The sequence below is a fragment of the Aotus nancymaae genome, unplaced genomic scaffold, assembly GCF_030222135.1.
Source record: "Aotus nancymaae isolate 86718 unplaced genomic scaffold, 86718_ANA_hifiasm-v0.15.2.pri h1tg000040l, whole genome shotgun sequence".
Taxonomy (NCBI): domain Eukaryota; kingdom Metazoa; phylum Chordata; class Mammalia; order Primates; family Aotidae; genus Aotus; species Aotus nancymaae.
In genome coordinates this window covers 95251075-95266066 of record NW_026988454.1, presented here as the reverse complement: position 1 = coordinate 95266066, position 14992 = coordinate 95251075, and the positions used below count along the sequence as shown (strand labels likewise).

General features: G+C 41.9%; 1 protein-coding gene across 1 annotated transcript in view; it reads right to left on the bottom strand.

Annotated features, from left to right (window-relative positions):
• B3GAT2 (beta-1,3-glucuronyltransferase 2) overlaps positions 1-14780 on the bottom strand; it is a 96870-nt gene extending 82090 nt beyond the window's left edge. Inside the window, exon 1 of the mRNA XM_012471868.3 lies at positions 13558-14780. Within this exon, the coding sequence (XP_012327291.1) occupies positions 13558-14148 (591 nt within the window). The 5' untranslated portion in view covers positions 14149-14780. The remainder of the gene's footprint in view (positions 1-13557) is intronic.
• Between the last annotated feature and the right edge of the window lie 212 nt (positions 14781-14992).

Sequence of the window (14992 nt, the reverse complement as noted above, 5' to 3'; positions counted from 1 at the left end):
CATGGTACCTGAATGTAGACAACTCCATGGAATATGTGAATGCAGATAGCTTTAAGTTAGGGAATAAATTCTCAGACCCTTGGCATCCCTATATATGGCATAAGCTTTCCTAAAACTGATTTACTTGGACAGGGACAGGTTCTCCATTCTTCTCCCACGCCCCGCCCCACCCTGCTTCACATCACCCTTCTCTCACTTCACAAAGGGCCTGACTGCTCACCCAGCCTGTATTGTTATTAAATGCATTGTCCCACACAGTAAAACCTGCAGGGCACCAAACAAAGGTAATCAGAAATATTGCTATCTTTATTAAGAAAGCTAATGTGTCTAATGAATGGGTAATAAATCCTTTAGGGCAACCAGAGGTTTCTAATTATTTGCATTCCACAAAACTGAAGAGGACCTAATATCATTAATAAATCATTAAAATAGTTTTTGCTGAAAGATCACCACGTAATTTTTGGCTTAAAGCTTGAGGGTTCAAAAGATTGAGGAACACTGCTGTAAGAAATGCTTCCCACCTTAATTACTTTACATTAAAAAAAGTTAACCTAATAGGTATGAAATTTATACTAAATTCTATCTCTAGCAATCTGTAATATTCGTCAATGAATACAGAATATATAATCAACAACAAAATGTTCCATCCATCACTAAGAAATCAATTTCTAATAAATGTAGCTTTTATGTTTAATAGTTAATTACCCAACCCTGTAACATTTATTGTTGTTTTGATTAGTTGTTTACCAATACTAATTGTAATGGTAAGTCAATCCTAAAGCTTTTCTAAGACAGAGGCCACAGGATTTTAAAACTTTAAATTCTATCTATATTCTTTTTGTCATTGTAGATACGTGTGACAGGGAGATAACCTTGAACCTCAAAATATTATGATAAAATTATGAGGAGGAATAAAGATAGAAAAAAAAGAGCAATATAAAATATCCAAACGTAGCTGGGTGTGGTGGCTCACACCACTAATGCTAGCACTTTGGGAAGGTGAGGCGGAAGGACTACTTGAAGCCAGGAGTTCAAGGCCAGCCAGGGAAACATAGGAGGACCCTATCTCTACAAAAAAAGAAAAAAAAAATTAAAAAATTAGCCAGGCATGGTGGCATGTGCCTGTAGTCCCAGCTACTCAGGAGGCTGAGGCAGGATAACTGCTTGACCAAAGGAGGTTGAAGCTGCAATAAGCTGTGATTGTGCCACTACACTCCAGTCTGGGCAGCAGAGAGAGAGCCTGTCTCACTTTAATAAAAAATAATATACATATATATATATGTATATCTCCATCCAAATGTCATTGAAAAGTATGTTTATTAAATGAATGGTGGTGGGTATAAAACCATTAACAATATTTATAGAATCTACTAGATATATTTAAGTTTCATTACAAATGCCAACATTTACAATGCATGCTTTGCAACACTTTAAAATGACTTTTAAAATGTACATATCAATTTTAAAAAGATCCCAGAGGATTAATTTTACAGAATTATTTTAGAAATTATGTGATCCAAAAATTTGGGGGACCACTGCATCAGACCCCTGGATCTGATCACAATTCTTGCCAGAAATTGAAATGAAGGGTGCAGAGTCTGTGGAGAAGGAACAAGGAAAGCAGCCACTGCATTCACAGGCAAGGAGGCAACCACACAGGTAGGTAAAACCCCACACACATACACACACACACACACTCACTGACTCACTCACACTCTCTCTCTCTCTCTGTCTCTCCACCCCTCCCTGCCCCGCTACATTTTTCTCATTCTGGCACTACTAAATGAGCTTTAGAATGTTTTTATTTATAAAAACGTAAGCAATGTTTAAAAAAACAGAAACAAGCATATGGGACTTTCCAAAAAGCACCAGTCACTTGAAGCCCAGCAAGGGGCTCAGTGTCCCCTGAGAAGGCTAGGAGAAGGATGGACACAGAGAAGGCTGGCATCTGGGATCCTCTCTACCTCCTCCAATAGGGTGCTGGACAGAAGAATACTCCTAAGCTTCCCACCCCAGGAAATGACCTTATACTATTGTTTCTAATCATGTGCTTAAGAAAATCGATTTCATTCCTTTCTATTAAACTTCCCTCTCCTTTGTAACATAGTATCTCTTTGATTCATTCATTTGTGCCAGTGCTAATCACTGTTATCATGTAGCAACTATGCCCTAGGTCCACACTGGGACCTGGGATTATATAGTCATTAAAAACCACACCCAGGGCCAGGCATGGTGGCTCACACCTGTAATCCCAGCACTTTGGGAAGCCGAGGTGGGTGGATCACCTGAGGTCAGGAGTTTGAGACCAACCTGGCCAACATGTTGAAACCCTGCCTCTATTAAAAATACAGAAATTAGCCAGGCATGGTGGCATGCACCTGTAATCCCAGCTACTCAGGAGGCTGAAGCAGGGGAATCGCTAGAACCCGGGAGACAGAGGTTGCAGTGAGCTGGGTTAGCATCCTGCTCTGAGCTATGTGTTAGCCAGCTTCCTAGCTTTCACATTTATGAGTCAGCATCAGAAGTCAGAACTCACAAGAGAACACCCTTCACCTCCTCTCCACCTAAAATGTCCTTTAGATGCTCTCACATCTCACTTCCTCCCAGGACTCTCTGTAGACAAGCCCTATTTAACTCTTGTCCCTCTAATCACTCTAGTAACACCCAATGGTGTAATTAAGGTACCCAATTTATGCAGTTCCACTTGGGTACAGACTAATTTGGGAAAGTCAAGTACCTTTACCTCCTCCTCTCCCCAAGCCTCTGGAAGCATAGTCCGGATGTCAGAGCAGAACATTTAGAGGCATTTAACAAACCAAGACAGTGAAGTTATCTGGGATACCCTCAATTAGGGCAGTCACCCAAAATGGAGAGAACAAGGTGAAAAGAACTAATATTTATTACTTGCCTATAGTTCAGTACTTAAAACAATCACTCAAGACAGCCAACTCTTGTCAATGGAATGCAAACACTAAGTAGCGAAGCTGGATTTGAACATGGGCTGTTGTGACTATGTGAGCTCCCACCAGCCTCCAGCCTCTCACATGTGTGAAGAGGCCAAATACTTAACTGACTCACAACCACCTTGACAAACCTCCCCCTTTTGATGGCTGTTGATGGTAATGCCTTGCTATATACATAAATACTCATGACATTCTCTTTTCTTTTAGCATAAAAGCTCTTAGAATCAGAAGAGACCTCATTTATCTTCCAGGTTCTGTTTAAAGGGCTCAATATAATCTTAGACATACAACACAGACTTCAAAACTATGATTTGATTGACAATCTCTGTGCAGGACTCCTTTCTAGGATTATAATAAATTCCTTCAGCTTTGAAGTGTCTTATAATTCATTCATTCAAAAAATATTTAATGAGCATTCCTTATATGCTAGGCACTGCTCTGGAAACTAGAGCCATAACAGTAAACAAAAGAAAATTCCTACCCTGGTATTCTAGTGGGAGAAACAAACAACTGAAATACGTATTCAGGTACCATATAATTTAATATGATATCAGGTGCTGTAAAGGATCCACAAAAGTCTATATTGCCTCTTCTTTGCTACAACTAGATGCACACTTATCTATAGTTTTCCTATCAATTTACTACCCGCCTTATCCAAGGTCTATTGAAAAAGTTAAAGTCCTGCCCAAAGTAATTTATAGATTCAATACTATCCCTATCAAGCTACCATTGACTTTCTTCACAGAATTTAAAAAAAAAAAAAAAAAAAGCCTACCAACCAAAAAAAGTCCAGGTCCAGATGGGTTCACAGCCGAATTCTACCACACATACAAAGAGGAACTGGTACCATTCCTCCTGAAACTATTCCAAACAACACAAAAAGAGGGAATCTTTCCCAAATCATTTCATGAGACCAACATCATCCTGATACTAAAACCTGGCAGAGACTCAACAAAATAAAAGAAAACTTCAGGCCAATATCCATGATGAACATAGATGCAAAAATCTTTAATAAAATATTTGCAAACCAATCGCAACAGCACATCAAAAAGCTTATCCATCACAATCAAGTAGGCTTCATTCTGGGGATGCAAGGCTAGTTCAACATACGCAAGTCTATAAATATAATCCATGACATGAACAGAACCAAAGACAAAAACCACGATTATCTCAATAGATGCAGAGAAGTCCTTTGACAAAATTCAACAGCCCTTTATGCTAAAAATTCTCAATAAAATAGGTTTCAAAGGAACATAACTCAAAATAATAAAAGCTATTTACAACAAACCTACAGCCAGTATCATACTGAATGGGCAAAAACTAGAAGCATTCCCTTTGAAATCCGGCACTAGGCAAGGATGCCCTCTGTCACCACTCCTATTCAATATAGTATTAGAAGTTCTAGCCAGAGCAATTAGGCAAGAAAAAAAAAAGATATTCAATTAGGAAAAGAGGAAGTCAAATTGTCTCTATTTGCAGATGACATGATTGTATATTTAGAAGACCCTATCATCTCAGCCCAAAATCTCCTTAAACTGATAAGTAACTTTTGCAAAGTCTCAGGACACAAAATCAACGTGCAGAAATCACAAGCATTCCTATACACCAATAACAGACTTAAAGAGAGCCAAATCTAGAACAAACTCCCATTCACAATTGCTACAAAGAGAATAAAATACCTAGGAATACAACTAACAAAGGATGTAAAGGACCTCTTCAAGGAGAACTACAAAGCACTGCTCAATGAAATAAGAGAGGACACAAACAAATGGAGAAACATTCCATGTTCATGGTTAGGAAGAATCCATATCGTGAAAATGGCCATACTGCCCAAAGTAATTTACAGATTCAATGCTATCACCATAAAGCTACCAATGACCTTCTGCACAGAACTGGAAAAAGCCACCTTAAACTTCATATGGAACCAAAAGAGAGCCCACATAGCCAAGACAATCCTAAGCAAAAAGAACAAAGCCAGAGGCATCACACTACCTGATTTCAAACTATACTGCAAGGCTAATCAAAACAGCATGGTACTGATACCAAAACAGAGATATAGACCAATGGAACAGAACAGAGGCCTCGGAGGCAACACAACATATCTACAACCATCCAATCTTTGACAAACCTGAAAAAAACAAGCAATCCATCTCTTCCACCTACGGAGACAGAACTTTAAACACTATGTTAAAAAAAAAAAAAGAGGGCATCTGAGCATGGGGGTGGGTAGCAACAGCCCCTAGCTTGGTGCGAGAGTCCAGGGTAGGGAGTGGCAACCACCTAGCTTGGAAGGTCAGAGTCTGAGCAGAGTGGAGGAGTCATCCCTACAGCCTACATGGTGTGTTGGAATCCAAGTAGCATGAAGATGGCATCATCCTTAGGAGAAGAGGAGGCTGTGTGTGTGACAGTGACCCAGAAAAGGTCATAGGTGCTCAAGCAGAATGAGGAGAATGCCTGGGGAGGGGAGGGGCAAATGTCTTCAAGTGGGGTTTTAGAGCCAAACGAGGCGAGGCAGTCATCATTGTAGGGCCAGTTTTAAGCAGCAAAAACAGGAGAATGGATATATACAAAAGGGTTGATCAAATAAATGTGTATTAAGGACAGTGGGAGCCAGGTTTTTCACGAAACAAGAAAAAATTTACAGATGTAGAAGGGAAAAAAAACTGTAGTGTTGAGTAGAGAAATAAATGTAGACGTAAATGTGTGCACCTATGTACAAATATGTATAAATAGTACATTTGTACATATGTATAAATGAAGACACAAGAGAGCCCAGAAATAAGGCTGTACATCTATGACAATCTGATCTTTGACAAAGCTGACACACACAAAAAAGCAATGGGGAAAGGACTCCCTTTTCAGTAAATGGCTCTGGGGTAGCCAGCTAGCCACATACAGAAGATTGAAGCTGGATTTCTTCCTTACACCATACACAAAAATCAACTCATGATGGATTAAAGACTTAAATGTAAAACCCAAAACTGTAAAACTCTGGAAGACAATGTCGGCAATACCATACTGAACATAAGAATAGGCAAAGATTTCATGACAAAGACACCAAAAGCAATTGCAACAAAAGCAATAATTGACAAGTGGGATCTAATTAAACTTAAGGTCTTCTGCACGGCAAAAAAAAAAAAAAAAAACTTATCAGAGTAAACAGCCTACAGAATCAGAGAACACTTTTGCAAGCCATGCATCTGACAAAGGTCTAATTTCCAGCATCAATAAGGAACTTTAAAAATTTACAAGAGAGTAACAATCCCATTAAAAAGCAGGCAAAGGATGAACAGACACTTTTTCAAAAGAAGACATACATGCGGCCAACAAGCATATGAAAAAAAGCTCAATATCACTGATCATTAGAGACATGCAAATCAAAACCACAATGAGATACCATCTCACACCAGTCACAATGGCTATTATTAAAAAGTCAAAAAAAAAAAAAAAAAACAACAAATGCTGGTATGGTTGCAGAGAAAAGGGAACACATATATTGTTTATGGGAGTTTAAATTAGTTCAACCATTGTGGAAAGCAATATCACAATTCCTCAAAGAGCTAAAAGAAGAAGTACCATTCGACACAGCAATCCCGTAACTGGATATACACCCAGAGGAATAGAAATCATTCTGCTATAAAGATATATGCACATGAATGTTCACTGCAGCACTATTCACAATAGCAAAGATATGGAATAAAACTAAATGCCCATCAGTGATGGATTGAATAAAGAAAATGTGGTACATATGTACCGTGGAATACTATGCAGCCATAAAAAATAATGAGATCATGTCTTTTGTGGGTACATGAATGGAACTGGAGAGTATCATCCTTAGAAAACTAAGAGAGCTCCAAATATCACACCCTCTCACTTTTAACTGGGAGCTAAATGATAAGAACTTATGAACACAAAGAAGGGAACTGCAGACACTGGAGTCTACTTGAGGGTGTAGGGTGAGAGGAGAGAGAAGAGCAGAAAAGATAACTATTGGGTACTGTGCTTAATACCTGAGTGATGAAATAGTATGTACAACAAACCCTTGTGACACATGTTTACCTAGATAACAAACCTTCACATATACCCCCAAACCAGAAATAAAAGTTAAAAACATGTAAAAAAATAATAAGAAGAATAAACAAACTACTGAGTTTTTACTTGTTTTTTGGAGAAAGATCCAATCTGACTTCTGCTGGAGAACATGGCTGTCCTCCTCAGCAAAGCCACCTCCAAATTTTTTTGTTTGCTTTTTAACATGCAAAAAGATTTAACCAATGATTTATTTTTAATCCAAGGAAATTCTTAATCTCAGAAGAAATCAGAGAAGAAAATTAACAAACCTTCTACCAACAAGTGAGCGGCTGCCTACAGCAGCTAGCATAAGGGACACACTGGTAAGGTGAACCAAAGCTCCTCCAAGCACATCTCTGTTCCCAGAAGGGGCCGCCTCAGCCACATTAGCTTCAGCACAAATTGGCTCAGGCCCCCAGCTCCTCTCCTCTGTCCTAAGAATAAACCCCTGAGCCTGCTTCACATAGTACCATATCTTCTCCCATTCTACTCTGAAAATTATTCTTCCATTCAGTTCTGCCTAACCTGACACGCTGACAGGATACAGGCCTAGGAGACAGAATTGCTAATGCATACATAGTAAATGAGTTAAAACTTAATTTTAACATCTATAGAAGTTATCAATTCTTATTCACAAGAATACATAGTTTAAAAAACAAAAGACTACAGTTTATATACTAACTTGGCAGCTTTTATCTAGCTTGTAAAAATAATCTAAATAACAAATGGTCTATAAATTAGAGATAGTAAGAGATGAGATAAAATTTTCATAAGACCAAATATTATCAGGGGAAAAAAAAGCAGGGGCGGGAATTGGGGAAATGTTTGGTCAAAGGATACAAAATTTCAGTTAGGAAGAATAAATTTAGAAGATCAACTGCACCACAAATTGGTGACTACAGTTATTAACAATATATGGTACACCTGCAAATTGCTGAGTATATTATAAATGTTTTCACCACACACACAAAAATGACAAATTTGTAAGATAATGAATATATTAATTAGCTTTAGTAATTCCACAATGTATACCTATATCAAAACATCATAGTCTACACAACAAATGTATTAATATATAATTTTTATTTGTCACTTTAAAACATTAACAACAAAAAGGAAAAAAGTAACAAAGGTTAAAAGAGAAAGTTAAGAGTTGACATAACCAAGAAGACAGACCTGAATTTAAGCATGGCAGAAGACAGTAATAATATCACAAGGCTCCTGCTAATGGGGTGCTTTAATTATTATGACAATGACATATTTTTATGTGACTGTATGTATTAAATGACATGAGTTTCAGGACAGTCAATAATGCAGGCGCTAGAACCAGGGCACTTCGGTTCAAAATCCTGTCTCTACTGCATAATAGCCACACGACGTTTTCAAGTTACTTCCTAGGGCTTCCGTTAAAAAGGGGATACTGATTATATAGATCAGAGGTAAACAACTATATTACAGTCAGGTTGCATTTGTTTAAGTCTTCTGTACTTACCAAAGGACTGGGTTCATAACTAAGTATTAGCATTAGTACAAAAAAAAAAAAAAAAACCAGACACAGTACTATTATCTATCTCAGGGTGTTATGAAGATTAAATGATACATGTAAAACCCTAAGGGTATTTCCTTGCCTATAGTAAATGCCCAGTTTATGTCAACTACATTTTGCTTATATCCATGATAAAGGGTATTATTAACATTTATTTAAAATTGTATGCAAAAATTGCCAGGCATGAACAATGAATTATCTTAGTTTTATTTCTGTGCTTTGGAGATCTATTCTAAACCTACCTACCTATCTATCTATGTACTGGTGTAACAATTTTATTTGTGTTTTGGTGGGAGAATTTGAGATCCATGTAAAACTTAAATTTTATGCTTCAAAAGCACTGTGAAACAAATATGTAATAATGTGTTACCTTACAGACTGAATATTCCAGGGTCCAAAACATTTAAATAGACATATCTGTACATTATTGAATTCTGTGCAAAAAACGATGACAACAAAAAACCTACCACTACTTGAATATCACCTGTCATTGACTTTGGTTTTTCTATTTTGCTTTTGCAGCATGCCTTAAAAGCAATTACTATTCCATCACTGTTCACACAAGAGAAAATTTACTAGCTTGTAATTTAGAGGCAAGCGGAGTAGACAGAAAAAAGGGAAGCAGCAACAGCCTAAATGTTTAAAAGACACAACATTCATCGCACCAAACAACAATCCGAACATGTTTTCATGTCTATTCACGAGACAGAATCATCAGTGAAAAGTAGGCTGAGGGAGGAAGAATGATGGAAAGAGACAATAGGAAGAGGCAGAAAAGAGAACATCTTTAAGCCCAAATTGTTATTTCTGGCCCATTAAAATATCAATATCCAAATGAAAACGCTGGTCTCCAAAGAAAACTCTATCAAAAATGAACCATAATTCAGATACTGTACACCCAGGGAGAGTAAAGAAAACTAACATTTATAGCCTAAGAAGATTGGCTGTAGTTTCATATATACATTTCTACAAAATTCTCACATTTTATGAGACCTATGGCATGACTCTTAATAGCTTTCAGAGAAAGAGAAATAAAATATAAAGGGCACATTTCAGGTAAAATGGTCTTTTAATGTTTCATCCAAGAAAATCTTCTAGGTTCCTTCACTTTAAAAATAATTGCCCTACAGAAAGTAAATGTACCAAGGGTAAAAGGTAAATCTCGTGTTTCCTGAAAGGGAACATATATAGAATTCCTATTTAGGGGGAAAAGTGCCAAACATCGGAAACTCGTATATCCTTCGGATTATGGCGCCAATAAGCAGCAGGTAAAGGGGGAAAGCACACAAATGCTTCTGAAAAAAGGCAAGACCGAATTAAACCTCAAAACTCCTTTACCTGCCCAGTATACAAATATTCAAGCAAGGGGCTTCCTTAGTTCATTACTTTCCAGAAACATCTTCTAGATGCAATTTCCATCACTGACTCCTTTGACAACCCCTTAAGTGTTTGAGAGCCAGCCTGTCTTCCAGTCTTATTTCATTAAATTTAAAATTTCTAAAAGTTTTTTTTCTTGCTTGCAAAGTGTTTTTTTTTTTTTTTTTAATTTCAATTCAATTGATTTCCAGAGGTGAAACCAACTGCACCTGAAAAACATCTGTTTTAAATTTAAGAAACCTTTGAAGGTTTTCTGGTGAAAACCAGAAATCTGACCAATAGTATTACTGAAAATATGACTAAAAATAAAGTCACATTTATCTGTAGTTGTGGCTTGTATCAAAGCAGCTTAAATCCTTTGCAAATACGCTTTTCCAGAGAGGTGGATCAATAGGATGTGCAGAGAGGCAGGATTACCTGTGATCCACGGTGCAAGACCCCATCAATGCCACAGGAAGAAGAGGAGTAGCTGTTGAGATATTTGAAAACTGAAAATCCCCTACCACCTCCTTCTCCAATGAAAAGCCCCATTTCTGTGGCTAAGATTCACACTAAACTTCATTTGCAAATGGATTTGGCTGTTAACAGAAAAGTATTCAATGCAAATACTTCTCTCCTGGCAGTGCAGCTCAGGTGAAAGGAAAGACTGAAAATTAGTTAGCTGTATGAGACGACAAAGCACCATTCCAGTTACCAGGGAGGAATAATTAAACACAGATTGACTGTTGCGTCTTTAATTTAATTTGGAGACCTTTCATCCTTTGCTTTCCTTCATTTGCAGCCAATACTTAGCGAGCTAATTTGTACCTGGTTCATTTTCTTCCTTTTATCTTAACCATTTTAACATCAACCATGGAAATTAGAAGCACCATGAATAAAAGATGAAACCTGACTTGGGATATTTTTTCCTTAAGGACTGTGAATTACTTAAAAACTAATTGGTGTGCATGCACAATATAAAGGGCTGAGATATATGCCTCAGCCCCATAGCATTTCTGATCAGCAGCTTTGTTCTCCCCAAGGAGCTGCAGATTTTCAATGTTTTATCCGGTCCTACTTTTTCTCCAGAGAGCAATGTCTAAACTGAAATTTACATGGAATCATTAATCTGAGAATGGATATATGGTAGGCTGTCTCATTAATAAACCTAAGGGTTTCCAAATTCTGGAAAATGTACAAGACTAAGAATTCATAAATTCCACTAACCTAATGAGTTCAATAATGCTTGCCATGCAAGGAAAAGGTTATAACAAAGAAAACTGAATGTATCAGCCTACATATATGTCACACAGAGGCCTAATCTGCCCAAAAACATTGCTGGTGGGGGAGTGGTAGAGAAAGGTACTAGTCATAAAATTACTGTCTGGGAGTGACCTCCAGGAGCTAGAAAACTTAAATTCTAAGTATGTCATGCCTATCATGCTTAAAATGACAACAAAAACAACAAACATAATGTATATTTTGTATATGACACTTCACCATTAAAAAATAGTTGCATATGCTCTTAAAGATAGGTTATTTTGATTACTGCATTACTTCCAATTGTACAAAAGTTTAGTGTCTTGAAAGTTTTGCGTGTTTTCCTTTATAATTTCCTCTCTGACAATACCATTTTTTTCCCCTACCCTCTCCTCATTTTGTATTTCCCCCGTATGAACCAATGAAAAACTTACTGGAATTTTCTCCTGTTGCTTAATAACCCCCACCACCAAGCCATCCTTTCAGCTTGGGAAGCATCAAAGGAAGGCTGTGTCTTGAATCATTTCACTGCTCCATGAGCCAACTCTTCCAGTCATCTAATACCTCACACCAACAGGCTAGAAGCTCAGAATAAACTGAATTATTCCTCCTTCACTATCTAGTGAAGTTCATTAACAGTAATGTGCACTATTTTACTTCAACAAGACCACATATTTTCACAGAACAGGCAACTTCCAAGTTGTAGAAGAAAAAAAAAGACCTTGCGGTTTAAACATTATGGTGCATTGAAATGTACAGTCTTTGCTTCAGATGCAAGTCACTTTTTTTTGAGGGGGAAGCACTAAAGCAGGATTAAAAGCCCAGTTAAAAACATCAGATGGTATCTCTAATCTTGGGTTAAATAAGGACCATACTATATACAATGCCAGGCTTATTTATTCATCTGGAGAAACATGGAAAGAAAGCCCTCTGCAGTGAAAGGATGGAGAAGAAAAGATGAACAATTACTGTGCCGTTTATTCATGAAAGAGAGGATGAATAGAAATGAAGGCAGCAATTACCTTTAACAAAATTTTTTGAAAGCCACACAGAAAAATTAAAGTGGAAGGGCCCAGCATAGCTCTGTTCTGGGGTTAAGAAAGCAACCCAGAGATGAGGATCAAAGTGTGGGGAGCAGTTAGGGTATCTGACCACCAGACATATAGATTATTTTAGGAGTTCAGTGTCCAACTCACACATAGTATTTTCCCATCGTCCAGTTAACTTAAGAGAAGGGGGACTGGGGGGAGTCTCTCTGAAGCAGGATGTCAAGAAATTTCAGGTGTAGGAAAGCCACAGTCTCACAAAGCGTCAAATCAATCAGGGAGATTTTCTTTGGCTGTAACTGCTAGGAAGAAGAAAACTTACAAAACCCATGCAACTCAGTCTCATTTGCAGACTACACAGACACAGACACACACACACACACACACACACACACACACACACACACACACACACACACACCGCAAGATACCAGCCTCAAGGAAGAACACCTGTTCTAACCCTGTGCCTGCTGGGGTGTGCGTGTGCGCGCGCGCAGCCATCCTAGAGACTGCATAGGCCATCTCAATAGTAGGGGGCCTGGCTGCACTTAGGACCTCACGGAGAGCACCAGGACGTCGCAGAAGGCCCCGCCAAATGTGTCCTGGCTAACTCGCCAAAAAGAGGCCTTAGACATAACCACAGGGGACAACCAGTTTATTTACCAGAAAGGGTTTTCTGGGGGAAAAAACAAAGGTAATCTCGAGGGTCAGAAAAGACTTTTGTGAGGTGTGGGGAAGAGAGAAAAGGAAAGACCTCCACAGAATTCAGTGTTTCTTCTAACAACTATTTCCGTGCCAGCGGGCTGCAATAGAGAAATTTCTCTCTAGGCTATCTCCACCTTTCTTCCTATATGGTCCTAGACTTAGAATCACACCTGTAGGGGCTGAAAAGCCTCGAGTACACCAAGCCTACCGTCCCCTACTCCCCCCGCCGCACTAAGGTGCAGGTCCCTCCATGAGCTCCTCTCTCCTAGGCTCCATCCTCAGGTCGGCAGGAGCCCGGCCCCTGGAAATCATTCCCGCGCCTCACACCTGTGCTATTCTCTTACCCACTCTCCACACAGAAAAGCTCCAGAACACACTCTCGCCCCTTGAGCCACAGTGATCCTCTCTCACACACCCCCTCCTCCCCCACGGCCAGCGGAGGCTGCAGACTACCAGCAAAGGAGCGGCTCCTCTCGGTGCCCGGAACGCGCGCACGGAGAACTGAGAACTCAAAAGTGCAGCCCGAGCGCAAGGGGCGGGTGGCTGCAGCCTGGCCGGCCCCGGGGCCCCCTCCCGCCCTCGCCCCCAAGCGGGGCTGGCCGGCCTCTACCTCTTGGAAGAGCTCCAGACTGTAGGTGTTGTCGTCGTCGGCGAAGAAGAGCACGCCCGGCTGCGCGCGCTGGTGCTGGTGCCTTTGGCGCAGCCAGGCAAGGCCCGCGTTGCGCTGCTCGGTGGCGCGCGGCAGCCCGGGCCGCTTGTAGCGCCGCGGCGTGGGCACGTGCAAGTGCGTGCTGGGCAGCCCGGCCCGCGCCAGGAAGCGGCTCACCAGCTCGCTGCGCGCCGCCGCGTCCTCCACCAGGATCCAGTGCAGCTGCGCCACCTGGCGGAACGTGTTGGCCAGGCGGGTCAGCTCCGCTTTCTGCACCGGGCGGCTGTAGGTGGGCGTGATGGCATAGATGGTGGGCAGCTGCGGCTCGGGCTGCGGCTGTGGCCGAGACTGGTTGCGCTTTTCGGTCCCGTGCGCCGGCCTGCCCCTACGCATCGGGAGTCGGGCGCCTCCGCGGCCCACCGCGTAGGGAGAGAAGTAGGGGCGCGGGGTGATCGGGGTCGCGGGCCTGCGCGTGTCCACGTCCAGCATGATGATGACAATTAGAATCCAGGGCAGGAGGATGAAGAAGCGGGTGAACAGCACGGACTTCATGGTGCACGCTCCCCGGCCTCTCGGACACCCCAGAGCGGGGCGAGCCGAGGGACCCCAGTGCGCAGCTTGGACGGCGGCGGCGCCCGCACTTAGGGAGTGGTGGCGGGTGCGCTGTCCACGGGGCGGAGGGCGCTGCAGAGACCTGGAGCCGCGGGGCTCACTACCTGGGCGTGAAGGAGCCGCAGGTTCGGGCAAGCTAGAGCAACAAGGGGTGCAGGCGTGCGAACAGAGGCTGCACCCCACTCCGGGTGAGCTGGCGGGAAGCGGGACTCGGTCCAGCCGCGCGCCGCTGGTCCTGGAGTTGTGCCTAGTGCTGGGAAGGCGCTGATCCCCACCGCGCTCTTTCCGAAGAGTGGAAGCCGGCAAGAGGCACCCAGTGCACCTCGCCGCTCCAGTCCCTCTGTGCTGCGGGGACAGGGGCTCCAGCCGCGAGCCGCCAGGACGCTGTCCGGGACGCCTTCGAGGGCGGGCGGCGGCGCTGGGGGCTTTCCTTCACATTTCCGCCGGGGTGGCGAGGAGCGGGAGGGAACGCCGGAGATGTTGTGGCCCCGGCTATGTTCGCGCGCCGCAGCGGAAGCCTGCGCTCAGTCCCTCGCTCTTGTCTTCTCAGAACCTCTCCCGGCTCCAGCAGCAAGATCCCAAAGCAAGGAAAGAAAGAAAAAGCAAGGGGGCGGGGGCGCTGCAGACTCCAGCGTCCTCCCAAGTCCTCCTGTGGGAAGACAGCAGCGCTGCTACTGGCGGAGAGGGTCTGCGAGAGGGAGGCGGGGAGGGGGCCCCTGCTCTCCGCCGGGTCTGGCGCTAACGGCACCGCGAGCAAGCTCGGGAGTTGGCAGCTGCACCGCTG